This window comes from Belonocnema kinseyi, chromosome 5 (genome assembly GCF_010883055.1).
Source record: "Belonocnema kinseyi isolate 2016_QV_RU_SX_M_011 chromosome 5, B_treatae_v1, whole genome shotgun sequence".
Lineage (NCBI taxonomy): Eukaryota > Metazoa > Arthropoda > Insecta > Hymenoptera > Cynipidae > Belonocnema > Belonocnema kinseyi.
In genome coordinates this window covers 147,771,964-147,790,665 of record NC_046661.1, presented here as the reverse complement: position 1 = coordinate 147,790,665, position 18,702 = coordinate 147,771,964, and the positions used below count along the sequence as shown (strand labels likewise).

The window sequence follows — 18,702 nt, the reverse complement described above, 5'->3', positions numbered from 1 at the left end:
CCGAAAACGCACTTTTCTGAAGGATTAAAAAAACTTGAAAAGCGATTGACCAAGTGTATAGAGCTCCAAGGAGATTATGTTGAAAAAATAAAAAAAATTTACCCAAAAAAATTGTTTTTATACTTCATTCTAAGGACTTATTGAACTACCCTCGTACTGTGAGCGCGTGCTGCTGCATCGTCTTACCCAGTCTACCACGAGTATGTAAAGTCGAGTTCGTTAAATTACGTAATCGTGGATATTTTCCCAAAGGCTTCCAGTCAATCGACTTTGAATGAGAGTCAGCTATAGTTTTTTTCAAATTCTGTTTACCAAATTCGTTATATGCACAAACAATGTTTTTATTATTATCAAAATATCAAAAGAACAATAATTCGTCTAAGCTGTAGTAGTAGTAGTAGTAGTGGAAGCTTCTAATGTGTCCCCTAAGGGCTTACATTTTTCTTACACCTTCTCTATTCCTTTACACACCCTCCACACACTTACTTGGTGGTGGAAGGGGGACCTACAGTTTAAGGTGGGTTCCGAACCACCAAGAGCAACAGCCTTAAGTACTTAGAGAAAACCTTTTTCTCTAGAGGTACCGGTCCCACGACTCTCCGGAGATGAACAACTCCCTTGCTAGGCTAGTGTTCACCGCATGGGCCACCGAGACTCTTCCAGAGTGCGAGGCGGGAATCGAACCCGCAAACCGAAGGAGTGGGTCCAAAGCCTACACTTTAGCCCCCACGACCATCGTCCCACTTTTCTAAGCTGTAGTATTGTGAAGGAAACCATTTCTATTTCTATTTCATTTCAAAGCTCGTTTGATACATTTTTTGAAAAGCTAACATATTCAAAACTAGGACAAGAAGAGTAAATTTTCACTTTTAATTGGTGATTTTGCACGGGTTTGATGTAATGTAACTTTTGTGTCCCCTTTACTGTTACGCAATTTTCAAATCGAACTTTTAAAAATTCAGCAGCTGCTTCATAATCTCGTTCATTTTTGTAAAACCGATATATTAGAAAAACACTCGTCATTCTTTGCCCATTCATACAATTCCAATGCCGAACTTATTTGACTATCTGCACTCATTTGTAGACTTGCTCTTCGTGCTTTTCTTTTCAGAGCCCCACCTGCTCCGTCACAGGGGCCTTTTCCATGTGCGGTGGCTTGAAAATTCCACTTTGCAGAACGACCGAAATCTTGCTCATGGTGATAAATAGTTGAAAATTTTTTCGCGTTTTTGAATTGCTGGGGCGCTCCGTCCGAAAAATAAATACATTCACTCAGATTTGGATAGAAGCTCGAAAGAAACTTGTTAAATTCTTGTAAAAATACGTAAACTGCGACTGAGTCGTGTTTTTTACAGTCCGAAATAAAAACCAAATTCTTGTGCTGAATTGAACCATCATTTTTGAAATAAAAAACTATTGGGAAAATTTTTGCCTGGTCGTTATTCCAATGAACACCAGGGACAGCATTTTAGATAACAAACGCATAATTTTCTGCAAAATCACAAATTGCAAGACATTGCTCATCTTGCAAATTTTTGTTTTACATTTTTGTAACAAATTGCCTGTTCATTCGCGATAAAAGAATGAATAAGGAATGCTTTACCGGATTCGCAAAAGTTTTGAATGGATTGTTCGGTTGAAACTGTTAAAGATTGTTTAGTTGTTCTAGGTTGTGAAAACCACTGTCTGTAACTTATCTGCGGAACGTTACTTTTATCAAAAACTGTCGAGAAAATATTGGTCAAAATTTGGAATGTGGGGCATTCTTGAAATTGTCCGAAAAACATTTCTCGGTCGGATTTGGGCAAAGTGAAAGCAACAAAATATCTTGATAGTTGCTTACAGGATGGTTTTCTTTTTTCATCAAATTCACGATGTGAATTTGATTCCTGTGAAAGAAGGAATTATTATGCTACTATCTTTGCAATATTACTGTGAAGTATAACTAAATATTTAATTGTGTCTTAGAATTTTTGATGTTTTTAAAATGAAAGAAACCAGGCGAAAATAATGACAAACTTAATAAACAAATTTAAAAATTGGAGTTTACTGATTTGTTTTACGATCATTTAACTTAACTCAATAATTGCGTTGAATAATATTGAATTTTATCAAATAACTTTTTCTACGCTGTTTACCTGATGCCATTAGCTTCATATTTTCATGGATGGAACAAACGCAAACAATATGTGTTAAGCCTGAACCAGCCAAAATACAATGCTCTGGCCTAAGCGAGTAAAATTTACTCAAGCCAACTTTCATATTAGTATTTTCCTTGATGAATTTCAAGTATATTTCTTTCAAGTTTCCCAATATTAAACGTTTTTGGAAAACAACGGATTTCCCATTTGTGTTCACCGATTTTGTATCTTTTTGCCCAGGCATTGGAGAATTAACATCGTCGTATTCATAAAACTCTTTAATTTTAGTTTCTGTTTCGGCAGAAATAACTTTACCTGCAATTAAATAAACCGATAAATTTGAATTAAACAAATTTTCAACATGACTTACGTCAAATGTTTATGCAGCTAACAACTATTAAAATTAATTAATGATAAATGACTTCAAAATTCGAACTACTGCTAACCAGCTCTGTTGGGAGGTGTTGAAAAAATCCCCTCTCTCAGTGTAAACTCTCGAGCTTTGCGTATGACGTAACGCGAAGTATTCATTAATTTAGCTGTCTTACGCACAGACCATTTTGTTCCCAAAACTGTCAATATTTGAATTTTCTCTTGCTGGCTTTTATTTGGGTCATGAAACTTTGCTTTCAATTCAGAAATAAACTGAGGACTACGTTCATATTCATCCTACAATGAGTAAACATGACACAAATATTTAAATGTAAAAAACATTGATAATTAATGAAAAATGTCCAAAACATCAACTTATTTTGGATTCAGAATCGGAAAGCGAAAAAATGTCGTCATCTGAGATGTCAGGGTCAGAGTCACTTGAATTCTCAGGGTTAGAGTTGAAGTCATTTGACGTTTTTATTGTGTCTGAATAAATTAATCACATACATAAAAAGATAATAACGCGATTTGGAGAAAATTTGACCAGCTAATAAAGCAAGTACTCACTCGTTTCTCTAACGTACTGATTCCCGGTTTTTTTCTACATGGTGCACACAAAACATCGCTTGATCTTAAAAATGGTAATTTCTCTAAGATTAATTTTGACGGGTGGCGTAAATTGGTCCTTTGACTTTTTAAAGAGTGCGTTTTTTCATTGAAGGGATTACAACACTGGGTTTTTAATTTTACCACCGAAATTTTTAACAAAAAATGCAAAATTGAAAATGAAACACTGCGTGAGTGAAACTGAACTGCCGACTGTCAGAAATCGACGCATTCAAGAAAAATGGCAAATGTGCAAAACATCGTGTTTTATTTTGGTCGTGGTCCCAACAAACAAGATCTTCGCCTCCGCTAGACAAAATTTTAGAACAAGGTCGCACGTGTATCGGTCGAAGTAACACGGCTCTACATTATTTGTCATATCTCAAAAACTTATTGACGGTCCACTCTGAAACTTTCGTGAGATACTCTCTGAAGTATATTGCAAAATTACATAGGAAAAAATTTCATTTCGGAGATACCTTTTTCTTGTAAATGCAATTTGTTTAACATTTTTGCAGGTTTCCCGGATAAATAAATAATTAATATTTTTCGCATATTACACAGTCAAAGTATGAACAATTATGAACTTCATTAAAAAACATCCAGATTCTACTGAACAAATAATTGTTACTTTTGAGCATTTCAAAAAAGTGATCTTCATTAGATTCTGAAAGTTCAAATAATGATAACTTGTGAATTTCACATATCATATTGAAAACCAAAAATAAGTGTCTTCTATTTTTGTGTTAAAATCAAGAAAAATATAACTTTGAGTGAATTTAAATTTTAGTGGTAAATCTGACATGGAATGACCCATTTACAACCAAAAAGTTGAAAACTTTTAAGCAAGAAAAATGAATTTTTAAGAAACTAAATGAAGTAATAGCCAAATAAATGAATTTCCAGCCAAATGGTTAAATGTGTCCACGCGGATTGAGATATCGTGTTTAAAATTTGACAGATTAAATAAAAAGCACGAAATAACGTTTTTATACATGAATATGTTTATAGTTTTGAAGAAAAATTATTTATAAATCGAGTATCTGCACACACGTAACCTATCATTATTTTTGGAGCATTTTTAGCGATTTCTAGCGAAGAGAAAAAGAAACATTGAACGTCGATAAAGTCGAGATCGTATGACTAAGTTCGTTCATGAAATTTTAGTGTAGAATGATTTTTATTTTTTTTGTCCTAAAAATAAAAGATTAATTTCAAATCGGAAACATGGAAACATAGCAACACCAGAAATGTAATCAAATTTATTTTTTGAAGTTTTCCAGCCAACTTCCATAATTCTTGACATCTTATATTTGATGTTGAATCGATCAGCTGATAACTATTGCTGACAGTGAACCAATCGGCGGAGCTCAGCGTCGGACTCGCCTTGTCTTTCGCCCCGGGCAAAATTTTATTATTATTGATTTGGTATAACTTAGAATTGTTTCACATCAGTACAAAAAATCCACAGGAATATATAACCATTAAAAAAATTTAATTATTTTCTGAAGATGAACATTTCTCAAGATGGGACTTGGACGGATTTTCAAGTATCATATTCTAAGATGTTCCTCGATTTTTTTAAATCGAGGCATCTACTTTATCGACGTTAAAAGTTTTTTTTCCTATTCCTATAGTATTTCACTAGAAAACTTTCTTCGTAATTATAAACATTTTGATATATACAAACGTTCCTAAGTCCTTTCGGTCTAACTTCTTAAATCCTGAACACGATATCTCAATTCGTGTGGACGTAGTGAGGACCGAAAAAAATAAAAATATTTCATTCTCCACACCAAAATTTTATAAATGAATTAGTCATGTGATCTCTACTTTATCGACGTTCAAAGTTTATTTTTCTCTCCGCTAGAAATCGCTAAAAATGCTCCAAAAATAATGATAGGTTACGTGTGTGCAAATACTTATTTATTGATTTGCAACGAATGTGCAAATTTTATTGCTTACAATTTTTTTTTAAGGTTTAGACGATTTAGTATAAAATTGGTGTCAGTACTAAATATACGCGAATCAAAAAATCCGAAAAGCATCAAACCAAAAATTATCTGCAAAGTGCCAGAACTCGAATGGTAATATCCTATTTCATCGATTTACAGATAAACTTTCTTTAAAACTATAAACATATTGATGTATACAAACGTTCTTTAGTGCTTTTTATTTAATCCGTTAAATTTTAAACACGATATCTCAATTCGTGTGGACACAGTGAACACCAAAAAAAATGCTTATAACCGGGGACTAGTTTGGTCACGTGGTCACGAAGAGCATGCCCTTAAGGCAAAATATACGAATTATTTTGGAGAGAGTTAAATTATCAACTGTAAAGTTAAATTTTCATGTGAAAAAATCATTTTCAACAAAGAAAGATTAATTTTGAACCAAATATTCGAATTTAAAAAATAATAACTATCAATTTAATAGTAGTATTTTCAGCCAAATAGTTAAAAATTCAATCAAAGGAGAGGAAGGTCCAATGAAATAGTTGAATTTTGCAGTAAATAGTTGAATTTTCAAGACAAAAGGGCGAATTTTTTCTAAGGCAGTTGATATTTCAACAAAAAAGTTCATTTTAAGATAAGAAAGATGAATCTTCAATCCAGAAAGACGAAAGTTCAACAAAACACTTGAATTTTCTACTGAGAAAGATTACTGTATACGTACAAAGATGAATTTTGAACCAAATGATTAAAATTTTCAAATAAAATATATAAAACTCCAAACAAAAACAGTTGCATTTTTAACCTAACAGTAAAAATATTTAATCCAAAAAAACGTATTTATTAGAAATTATCAGCCTGAAAAGTTGAATTTTCAGCAAATAGATCATTTTCATCCACGAAAGACGAATATTTAATCAAATAATTGAATTTTCGTGCCAAATAGAAAGTTTTTTAAAATACCATCAAATTTTCAACAGAAAAGGTCTTTTTTAACCAAGAAAAATGACTTTTCTACCATAAAAGAGGAATTTTCTATCTTAAAAGACGAATTTTCGACAAAATAATTTTTACTAAAAAGAATCAACTTTCATTTATTATTTTTAAAAAAGTGAAATAGGGGCAAGACTGTTAAATCTCTGATTGAATTAAAAATTAACCGACTTTAAACATTTTCAACTTTAAAATGTCCAAATTTAAGGCGTGCAATTTGAAAATATTAACAGTTTAATTAGAAATTCGAAAAAGAAAACAATTAGAAATATCTGGATTTCAAATACTATTAATTAAAATTTATAAAAGTATTAAGCGTTAATGAGAGATTCAATTTGAAAAGTTTCATTCTAATAAAAATTGAAACTAAGTATTGCGAACTGCTGATAAAAACGAAAAAAGGCAATAATGCATTTTTCTTTAAAAAGTCCATAATTTGCAATTTTTCGAGATCAATCATTTGCATTTTTCTTTAAAAAAAATAGCAAAAACATGCATTTTTTCAAACAAAAAAATAATAAAAGATGGAAAAGACGCACGATTCGAGTCCTTAATATTTAACATTAAAAATATAATCATCTAGGTTTTTCATTTAAAACTGTCCTATATTGATAGTGAATTTCAAACTATTTTTTTTAAAATTATAAATATTGAGGCGTTAGGTTTGAAACAAAATTTTTAAATCTCAAAAGTTTCAATTTCAATTTATTAAATTTCTAACGCTATAATTGAATTCATAAAGATTTTAATTAAGACTGTTTTCACTACTGAAACTTTCAGTGTGAAATAAATATTTTAAAACTGTTAAAATTCTAACAATATTAATTATATATTGGCTTACTTATCCATTTAAACCTTAAATTTTTCAAGTTCGAACGGTTTTCATGAAAAATTCTATAACTAGTAACGCTTTTATTTTAAAATTGAACTATTCTGAATGGTTTTAATTCAACCTAATTAATTCTAAACCTTTTTAAAATTTAGAATTGTCAAATTATTTGCAATTGCAACAATTTTCAAAAATTGTAAAAAAAGTAAGAAAATCAGCAAAAAATATTTTTTTAAATAAAGCAAAAATGGCACCTTTTAAGAAAAAATTTAAGAGGGGAAATAAAAAATAGGACTAAAAACTTAATATTTGCAAATTAAAATCTTTAAGATTCAAAACTTTTAATTTCGAACTTTCAGAAAGAACGGTTTTACAGTTAGGTTTTCAAAACTGAATAATATTAAATTTAAAAACGTTTTACATTGAGAATGGAATTTACAATCAAACTCTTTGAAAATTGAACAATTAAAATTTATAAATACAACTACAAACTGAAATCGCAGCAATATTTTAAAGACTATAAAAATTAGCTCCTTCATTTAGATTTTGAATAAAAACCCGTTGAATTACACCAAAAATATAAATTTTCAAACAATTGAATTTTCAATTCAGAAAGAAAAATTTTGTCAACCAAATAATTGCATTTTTATCCAAGAAAGATGCAATTTGTACAAAAACAGAGTCATTTTTAATAAAAACCTACCAACTTGAAAAAAAAGTATGTCTTTCATCCAAGAAATATTTCAGTTTATTTTTTTACACTAAAATATAAATTTTAAACAAAAAGTAAATTTTCTACAGAATAATTAAATTTTCAACAAAACAGTAAAAATTTTCACCCAAAAAGTATGACTTTTTAACAAATTAATTTCATTTTCAACCAAATAGTTGCATTTTTATCCAAGAAAGATGAAATTTCTCTTAAAACGGATAAATTTTTTATTACATTTTTTTTAATAGTTGAGTTTTTATTAAGAAAAGACTTAAGTTCTCTTTTCAATAACAAAATATTGAATTTAAAAAAAAAAGGAAATTTTCTACATTTTCAAGAAAAACAGGCGAATTAAAAATAAAACCTGCAAAAATAGTTAAAATGTTATACAGAAAAAATTCCAGTTCACATTCCAACACCAAAATAAGGATTGTAAATAATTAATTAATTTTACGCTAAATAGACGAATTTTTAAACCGACCAACTTTAAAAAAAAAGTAGAACTTTCATCCAGGAAAGACTTCAGTTTATTTTTCAAGACTAAAATATAAATTTTAAACATAAAGTATATTTTCTACAAAATAGTTAAATTTTCAACAAAAAAGTAAAAATTTTCACCCAAAGTTTTGCAACCAAATAGTTGCATTTTTATCCAAGAAAGATGAAATTTCTCTTAAAACGGATGAATTTTTAATTACATTTTTTTTAATAGTTGAATTTTTATCCAGAAAAGACTTTAGTTCTGTTTTCAATAAAAAAGAATGAATTTAAAAAATGAAATTTTCTACGAGATAGTAAAATTTTCAACAAAAACACCGAATTTTCAACCAAAAAGTTGTATTTTTATCCATAAAAGACGTAATTTCTGTTGAAACAGGCGAATTAAAAATAAAAACTGTAAAAAAAATAGTTAAAATTTCATACAGAGAAAATTCCAGTTCACTTTCCAACATCAAAATAAGGATTGTAAATAATTAGTTAATTTTCCCCTTAATAGACGAATTTTTAACGAAAAAGTATGATTTTTTAACAAAATTGTTGAATTTTCAACCAAACAGTTGCATTTTTGTCCGAGAAAAATGAAAATTCTACACAGGTGAATTCTTGAATCAAAGAAAAATTTTCAAAATAAAAAAATGTTGAATTTTCATTCAAAAAGATTTCAGTTGACTTTTCAATACAAAAATACAAATTTTAAACAAAAAGTACATTTTCCAAGAAATAGTTTAACTTTAAACAAAACAGTTGCATTTTTGTCCAAGAAAGATGGAATATTTCTACTAAAAAAGATCAACTTTTAAATAAAAATGACAAATTTTTTAGAATATTTATCATCCAAAAAAGATTAAACTTAATTTATCAGCAAAAAAATACGAATTTTAAGCAAAAGGTTAATGTTCTACGAAAGGGGTCCAATTTTTAACCAAAAAATATGAATTTTTAACAAAACAATTGAATTCGCATCCCAAAAAGGATGTATTGTTAAATTTTCAACAAAATAAAATTCATAACTAAAAAAATAATTTTCAGGAGAAAGGTTTTGCAAATTTACAAAAATTACGTACATGAGTGAAGGAACTATAATCTATAAAAAAAATGTTGGAAAATGGATCAAGTTTTTTTTTTGTAAAGAAAGGTTATTTTAAGGGAAAATGTTCTGGTATAAATAAAAATAATATACACACCTGAAACAGGTATTTGATACTCGGCTGAAAAACAAGTGAATGATTCAGAAGAAACGACTGTAGTAAAGGCTGGGGATAAATCGCGAGCCTGCTGATAAGACCCGTCAGATGCAAATTCACATAAACGTTGTTAGTCATCATACACTCCAATTTTCTTAAAACAACATCCAGGAAAATGCCCACGCTTGGTTGTCCGTTTAAAACGACTCGACGAAAAGTGTTTTCCTTACTCAAAGTCTCCCGACTCGAAGAGCCAGCTTCGTTCGCTTCCGTTAAACCATGTAATTGGATACTGGGTTCACTACCAGATTCCATAATCGTTTCTTCGTGTTCGCTTATTCGATCCTCGTTGAGTTCGCTATCAGGTGTTGATTCAGAAGATCCTTTAAATGCGAAACTCTCATATCCGCTGCTCTCTCCAATCGATAAAAGCGAATTCATTGCCGTATTTGATTCGTCGATACCACTGTCTGAACCTGGAAATTAAATTGGAAGTCGACACTTGAAGTCCAGTAGAAAAAAACTCTATTCAAGGTCAATTTAATCAACGTGTCCACTAAATTGTGGCCAAAAAAAATTTTCAACGATTTCCGAACAATATCCGCTTATAAATATACGAGGGGTGTTCAAAAAGTAAGTTTCCCTACCCCGGGAAAAAAGCAAAACACAATTTTTAGGTTAAAGTAACATATGTATTTATTGACTTACAAACTATTTTTCTACATAGTCCCCTTGGACTTGAATACATTTTTTATATCTGTTCTCAAGCTTTGACAAAACTTGTTTATAAAAATCCGTGCCGTGGCGTGGGACCCACCTCACACAAACTTTACGGTAACCAAGATGATCTGTTATGATTGTGTGGATTGAAGTTCGACAAATATCGATTTCAGGAGGCATTTAGTCCAAAATTCTGTCAATTGTAAAGCGCCTATCCGCTAAAATAATTTTTCCGACTGCACGGTGCTCATCATAAACTTCTCCGCGTCCCTCGAGAAAATATGTACGCCACCGACGCGCCATTTGCACACTCATGCATTTGTCACCATAAATATGCACTAATTCAGTGTGAATTTGATTGCCATTAAGCCCTTCTGCAGTTAAAAAGCGAATAACTGCACGCAACTCACTAGTGGACACGTTTTTCACAGGTAGCTCCATGGTTTCCGAGCCGGTACTGATGAAAAAAATGGTTTCGGCAGCTAAGACCGGTTCCGCTCTTATCGGTATATCCTAAACTAACACTATGTTCGGTCCCAGCTCGCTAGATGGCGCTGGGGCGAAACGGCAGACTAGGGAAACTTACTTTTTGAACACCCCTCGTAAACACATACATATTTTCAGCCCAAAAAAATTTTTTTCAACTAAACTGAGAAATCTTTAACTGAAATAGCTGAATTTCATAGAAAAAGGTGAATTTTTAAATAAAATCAGGGTGGCCGTTTTAATTACATAAAAAAAATCTCGGTCATTTTCCGGTTCACAAACATTTTTCACGGTCAATGAAATTAAAAAATTTGAACTCTAAACAGTCATCACAGTACCTACTGTCAAAAAAAAGTGAATAGGTGACATTTTTTTCTGAAATAGGTGACAAACAGGTGATAAATAAATGTTAAATAAGACAAACAAGTTGTAATTTTGTTGTAAACCGAGAGATGCCCAGAAGTTTTTTTTCTTTCATTAAAACGGCCACCCTGAAAATGGAGTATTTACATTCCCACTGAGAACTAATTTTTAATAAAAAAAAGTAAAAACTATTTTTTTACAAAAGCATTTAATTGTTAACAACATAGTTAAAACTGCTGCCAAATTGTTGATTTTTCCAACAAAAAAGATGAATAGTCTGCATTTTTAAACCATAAAAGTTCAATTTTTAACCAAATAATTAAGTAAATGAATTTCTATCAAGAAAAATTAATTTTCAATTTTTAAAAACAGTAATAAAAACGAATTTTCTATAAAAAAGTTGAATTTGCTACCAAATAGTTGGATTTTATACCAAATTTTTAAATTTTCAATAAAATAGTCTAATCCTCCATCAAAACAGATAAATCTTCAACTAAGAAGTTGCATTTTTAAACAAAAACTCAAAAAGAAATGAAGTTTCTACCAAAAGATGAATTTTCCACCAAGAAAAATTTTTCAATCAAGAATGAAAAATAATTTTAAGCAAATTGTTCAATTTTCAACAAAAAGATTAATGCTTATAAAAAAATTTTATAGTTGATATTTCCACTACAAAACTTTAATAGAAAATAAAAAACAGATTTGACCAAACGGTATGTATTTTCAACATGACTACATTTTGACAAAAAAAAAAAAAAAAAGAATATTTTTCTACCAAAGAAGACGAATTTTCAATAAAAAAAAAAACATTACTTTTAATCAAAATGTTAAATTTTTAACCAAAAAAGTTGAACGTTTAACCAAAAATGGAAGATAAATTTTCATTGAGAATGAATTTTCAATAAAAACAAAAACGAATTTTCTACAAAACAGTTTAATTTGATACCAACTTGTAGAATTTTCAAGCCAAAAAGCCTATTTCTCTATCAAACAATTTAATTTTAAAAACAAGCACATGAAATAACAACAAAAAAGCTAATTTACAATTAATCAGTTGACTTTTTTTAACGATATCTTTGAATTTGCAGTTTAAAAAACTTGTTTAAAACAAAACGAAATTTTAATTTAATCTTTTAACCAAAAAAAAAACGAACTTTTAACTAAAATTATGAATCTTCAACAAAAAAATTTAAAAAATTCGTTCAACTTTCAACCAAGGAGTGGAATTTTTAATGAATAGCTTTTTTGGTTCAAAATTCTACTTTTTGGTTACAAATTCTACTATTTAGTTAAAGATTTAACTGTTTTATTGAAAATTAAGGTCTTTTGTTAAAGAGTAATCGTTTTTGGACAAAAAATTATATTGTTTGACAGAAAGTTCATTTTTATTATTGAAAATTAATATTGTTTGGTTGAACATTCATCTTTTTTGATTGAAAATTAATTCTTTTTATTTGAAAAGTCTATTATGGTATTTTTGCTTAATAAATAATCTCTTTTACTTAAAAAACATACTTTTTGTGAAAATTTAACGATTTTTTTTTAAAGTAATCTTTTTTGGTCAAAAATTTATACTTTCGTAGAAAATCCATATTTTTTTGTTGAAAAGTTATCTTTTGGTAGAAAAATCTTTTTATTTTTAGTTGTTGAAAATTCACCTTCATATTTGAAAGTTAATAATTTTTATTAAGAAGTCTACTATTATATTTTTGGTGTTTATTTCAAAATTCTACAAATTGCTTGAACGTTTATTTATTTTATTGAAAATTGAACTAGGTTCTTAAAAAGTTACCTTTTTTTGTTTAAAATTAACCTCTGGGTTCAAAAAATCTATTTCGATTAAAAGTTAGTTCTTTTTATCAAAAACAAAACAAACAAAAGTATTATATTTCACTTTCCGAATTAATCCGAATTCAAATATTTTGTTAAAAAGTAATATTTTTTTGTCGAATATCGATACTTTTTAGATTGAAAATTCTCTTTTACTTTAAAAATCGTCTTTTTTGGCGGAAAATTTCACTATTTGGTACAAAAAATATCACCTTTTGGCTAAAAATTCATCTCTTGGTTAAAAATTGATCCTTTTTTTATTGAAAGCTAATTATTTTTATTTGAAAAAAATTATATTTTTATTTTATAATTAATCTAAATCCAACTATTTTCTTAAAAAGTAATCTTTTTTTATCAAAATTTCAACCGATTTATTAAATACTTGTATTTTTGGACAGAAAATCAATCCTTTTGGTGTAAAAATCCTCATTTGTTAGAAAAGTCATATTTTTTAACTGAAAATTCCTCTTCCTTGCTTCAAAATTAAACTAGCTTGTAAAACATTCATCTTTTCAAATTAAAAATTAAAAATTATGTTTGAAAATGCAACTCTTCCTGGTTGAACTTTAATCTTTTGTATTTGAAAATTCTATCATTTCGTTCAAGATTTCGATTAGGAAAGTGTGATAAGAACTGTATTTTGTGTGAAAATTGTAATAAAAGCTGTTAAAAGATCAATTATTTTCATTTTAATTAGTTTTAAAATCCTTAGAAAGTTACAAAAGTTTATTTAAAAATCTACATTAATCCAAATATTAAACTATCTTTAAAACTTCTTCAGAACTTCTAAAAATCTTTTAAAATGGTTCGAATTCTTCCAGAAAATTTTTTGAAATCCTGCAAAATTAAGAATATTTCCTTAAAATCTTCCAGATTAATTTTTGACAAATTTGGAAATATTTTGAAATCCTTCTAAATATGCTCCTAAAATTAATTTTTCAAAATAAAAAGTTATTTTTAATTTTCCTAGGAATCTATATTTTGTTTTAAATTAGGCCGTGGGCTATTTGTCCCGAAATTTCGGTATGAATAGCCGAATTTTGTCGGTAATGTTTACACTTTGTTACAATTAATTGAAATCACTTTAAATTTTAATTCGTTTTGAACCTTCTTAGACCTTATAAATATCTCTTGGACTTACTCGAATTTGTTCTAGGAATCATAGGTGTGCAATATTTATTATCAATTAAATTTCAACAAGTTTACTTGTAAATTAAATTTTTTCAAACAGAAAATTAACATTTTTACCTGCAAAATTAGTTGTTAAATATTTGATTTATAATTACTAATTTTATATTAACAATAAAGTAGCAACTAAAAAGGTTTTTTATCAAAAATTTTCGAATTCAAACACTAATCTTTTAAATCTATTAACAAAAAAAAGTCTAACAAAAAAAAAACATGTTAAAAAAAATGATATTTCAACAAAATAGTTAAATTTTTTAAATAGAAAAGATCAATTTTCAAACTAAAAATCGAATAGTTAAATTTTCAGTTAACAAAATTAATTTTCCACCAAACTGTTGATTCTTCAATTAAAATTAAGAATCTTCAACTAGAATAGTTGAATTTTCAACAATAAAAAATTCATTTTTCACCAAAACAAACGCTTTTCAACAAAATAAATTAATTTTCAACGAAATAATTAATTCTTCAACTAAAAAAAGATAAATTTTCAATCAAAAATAGAATAGTTAAATTTTCAGTGGAATAAAAATTAATTTTTCACCAAACTGATGAATTTTCAACTGGAATAGTTGAATTTTAAACAGAAACGATTAATATTTTTACATTTTCATCATTTATTTTTTAACTAAAATCATCAATTTTTAACTGGAATAGTTGCATTTTCAAAGAAAATATTACATTCCTAAGTCAAAAGATATTTTTGAACAAAATAAATAAATTATTAACTAAAATTATGAATTTTTAACTGAAATAGTAATTGAATTTTGAACCAAAAGTTTTATTTGCCACCAAAACAGACAATTTTTAACAAAATAAATTATATTTCAACAAAATAGTTTGATTCTCTGCTAAAAAATATAAACCTTTAACAAAAAATGAAACAGTTAAATTTTCAGTTAGAAAAATTAATTTTTCACAAAACTGATCAATTTTCAACTACAATAAAAATTTTTCAATTGGAATAGTTGAATCTTAAACAAAAACGATGAATATTTTCAACTAAAACATTAATTTTTAACTAAAATAGTCGAATTTTCAACGAAAAATATTACTTTCCTAAGGAAAAAATTTTTTCAATAAATTAATGAATTTTAACCAAAAAAGATCAATTTTCCCCAAAAATGGAATAGCCAAATTTTCAGTTGAGCAAATTATTTTACACCAAACTAATAAATTTACAACTAAAATTAAGAATTTTCAAATAGAAAAATTGAATTTTCAAAGAAAAGGTTTCTTTTCTACCAAAAAAGACAATTTTTAATCAAATAAATTAAATTTCAACAAAATAGTTGAATTCTCAACTAAAAAATATAAATCTTCAACAAAAAATGTAAGTTAAATTTTCATTTGGAAACATTAATTTTCCACAAAAGTTATGAATTTTCAACTACAATGAAGAATTTTCAGTTGGAATAGTTGAATTTTAAACAAAAACGATAAATATTTTTAACTAAATCATCAATTTTTAACTGGAATCGTTCAATTTTCAGCGAAAAATATTACTTCTCTAAGGGGAAAAAAACATTTTGAAACAAAATAAATGAATTTTCAACTAAAAAATAACATTTTTCATCAAAAATGGAATAGCGAAATTTTCAGTTGAACAAATTATTTTACACCAAATTAATGAATTTACAACTAAAATTGTAAATATTAAAATAGAAAAATTGAATTTTCAAAGAAAAGGTTTCTTTTCTACCAAAAAAGACAATTTTTAATCAAATAAATTAAATTTCAACAAAATACTTGAATTCTTAACTAAGAAATATAAATCTTCAACAAAAAATGGAACAGTTAAATTTTCAGTTAAAAGAATTCATTTTTCACAAAACTGATGAATTTTCAACCACAATGAAGAATTTTCAATTAAACCAGTTGAATTTTAAATAAAAACGATAAATATTTTTAACTAAATCATCAATTTTTAACTGGAATCGTTCAATTTTCAGCGAAAAATATTACTTCTCTAAGGGGAAAAAAACATTTTGAAACAAAATAAATGAATTTTCAACTAAAAAATATCATTTTTCATCAAAAATGGAATAGCCAAATTTTCAGTTGAACAAATTATTTTACACCAAACTAATGAATTTACAATTAAAATTATAAATATTAAAATAGAATAATTGAATTTTCAATCGAAAGGTTTATTTTCTACCAAAACAGACAATTTTTAATAAAATAAATTAAATTTCAACAAAATACTTGAATTCTTAACTAAGAAATATAAATCTTCAACAAAAAATGGAACAGTTAAATTTTCAGTTAAAAGAATTCATTTTTCACAAAACTGATGAATTTTCAACCACAATGAAGAATTTTCAATTAAACCAGTTGAATTTTAAACAAAAATGATGAAATTTTTTTAACTAAACCATCAAATTTTTAACTGGAATCGTTCAATTTTCAGCGAAAAATATTACTTCTCTAAGGGGAAAAAAACATTTTGAAACAAAATAAATGAATTTTCAACTAAAAAATATAATTTTTTCACCAAAAATGGAATAGCTAAATTTCCAGTTGAACAAATTATTTTACACCAAATTAATGAATTTACAACTAAAATTATAAATATTAAAATAGAATAATTGAATTTTCAATCGAAAGGTTTATTTTCTACCAAAACAGACAATTTTTAATAAAATAAATTAAATTTCAACAAAATACTTGAATTCTTAACTAAGAAATATAAATCTTCAACAAAAAATGGAACAGTTAATTTTCATTTAAATAAAAACGGTGAATATCTTTAACTAAATCATTCTTTTTTAACTGGAATAGTTAAATTAACAACAACCAAAATTAACTTTCTCAGAAAAGAAGACGATTTTCAACAAAACAAATGAATCTTCAACGAAGTCGTGTAAGTTTGGACTAAAAAAGATCAATTGAAACCAGAAATAGAATAGTGAAATCGTCATCAAAAAAAAAAAAAAACACATTTTCCACCAAATTGATGAATTTTCAAACGAAAATGAAATAGTTCACTTTGCAGAATAAAAAAATTAATTTTTAACCAAACTGATGAATTTTCAACTAAAGTGATCAATCTTCAACTGTAATCGTTGAATTCCAAACAGAAAAGGTGAAATTTCAACCAAATACTTGAATTTTGAACTATATAAGATTAATTTTTAACCAAAAATGAAATTTTCAGTTATAATAATTATTTTCAACAAAATTGATAAAATTTCAACTAAAATGATTAAACTTCAACCAGCTTAAACTAGAATAGGTGAATTTTAAACCAAAATTTAATACAGTCGAACTTCTTCATGCAAACAGTAATACTACCCTCATCAGCATTCCTGAAAATTATTTCAGGTTTGTTAAAAAAAAATTCTTTCGTCATAAAGAATTCTCCAGCAATTTCACGATAAATATTACTTATATACAAACAATTTTTATTAAAAAAAATGTTGGACAAATGTAAAACCTTTTTTCAAAAATTCTTCGAATCTAATATCGAAATTTTATGCATATTCCTTTAAACATCCTTCAATATCCACAAACTTTATCTATTTGGAAATCCGGTATATACTAAAAAGGCTTCCATAAAATCGCTTGAAACTCTGTTGCAATTTTTGAAAAAATATATTCATCTATTCAAGAGCATAGTGAAAAAATAGTTGTATTATCAAGCAATTCCAGAAAATAGTAGCATTAGAACAATTTTCTTCAAAATTACGGAAAAATCGTAGGATGCCTAAAAAAATAAATATTAAACAGTGTAATTTAAATACTATAAAACATTTTACCCACCTTTTTTGTCCATAATCAAAGTTTCGCCAAAGGTTTCCCCACCTCCGATTTCTTCATTCAGCAGCTCCGCAATATCAGCATCTAACTTCTCCTGATTTTCTACTCTCGAGACACTATTCGTCGCCGAATCAATCTTCAAAGTATCCCCACTTTCTCCACTCACTTCCAGGAGCGATTGAATATTATCAAAAATATTCTGCATTTGCGAAGAGTCCGGAACGTCTTCACTCAGAATTAAATTTTCAATAGCCTCGTCATTTAATCCACTGCTATCTCGCCTGTTCAAGCTCTGATCGTTAAAATTTTCCTCGGCTAGAGTTGTCGCACTGCTTGTGTTGCTGTCTTTGGTTGGTTCGCCATCGTACTGACTGGACCAGGTCGAGCAGGCTATTTGGCAAGAGGCAATCTTTTGCCTGGCGTCACAAAGATAGGCATGATAATTCCCATAAAGGCTTTCTGTCGTTCGACAGCTGTAGTTATTTGGTACGGGGAGGGACTTGGTGCTGTCGGTGGTCGAGGAGCTTTTCCTCCGGACTGAGGCAGGCACTGGTGGCAAGGAATTTGGCGGTGCGGAGATGACGGAGAAGGACAAACAGCATTTTGGTGCGAGGGTGAGAAATTTTTCGGCTCCCCGACCAAAAGGGTCGATGTCTCGTAACCTCCGACGTTGTGAAAGCATCACATGGGTGCAAGGACTCAGAGCACCCAAACAAAGTTCTAGCATCACGTCCTCACAGTTCAGGTCAACTAGGGTCTCGAAGAGGGCGAGGGTTACTATGCAGAGCTGAAAAATTTCATAGATCTGATTTGTCTAAACTTTAAATTCAGGGCTGCTACACCAGGGAGTCTGGCGATTCTTAGGCACAAAATTCAAGGTCTTTTCCAGATTTTCCAGGTCAAGAAATCCAAATTTTCCAGGTCTCCTTTTTTAGATCAAATAATGAAATAAACTTTTGTCATACGAGGGTGGATTGATAAGTTTCCGGCCTGACCAAGAGATGGCGCCACTAGGCCTACCTTGAGGTGGCGTTCTATAGTACCATCCTTAGATAGCTTG

The 18,702-nt window shown here is 28.2% G+C and overlaps 1 protein-coding gene across 4 annotated transcripts in view; it reads right to left on the bottom strand.

Annotated features, from left to right (window-relative positions):
* The window catches only part of LOC117172654 (UPF0518 protein GK23746), a 61,991-nt gene that overhangs the window by 20,356 nt on the left and 22,933 nt on the right, over positions 1-18,702 (bottom strand). For all 4 annotated transcript variants that reach the window (XM_033360774.1, XM_033360775.1, XM_033360776.1 and 1 more), the window contains 2 exons: positions 17,646-18,429; positions 9,297-9,772 (listed from right to left, as the gene is read on the bottom strand). In XM_033360774.1, the coding sequence (XP_033216665.1) occupies positions 9,297-9,772; positions 17,646-18,429 (1,260 nt within the window). The remainder of the gene's footprint in view (positions 1-9,296; positions 9,773-17,645; positions 18,430-18,702) is intronic.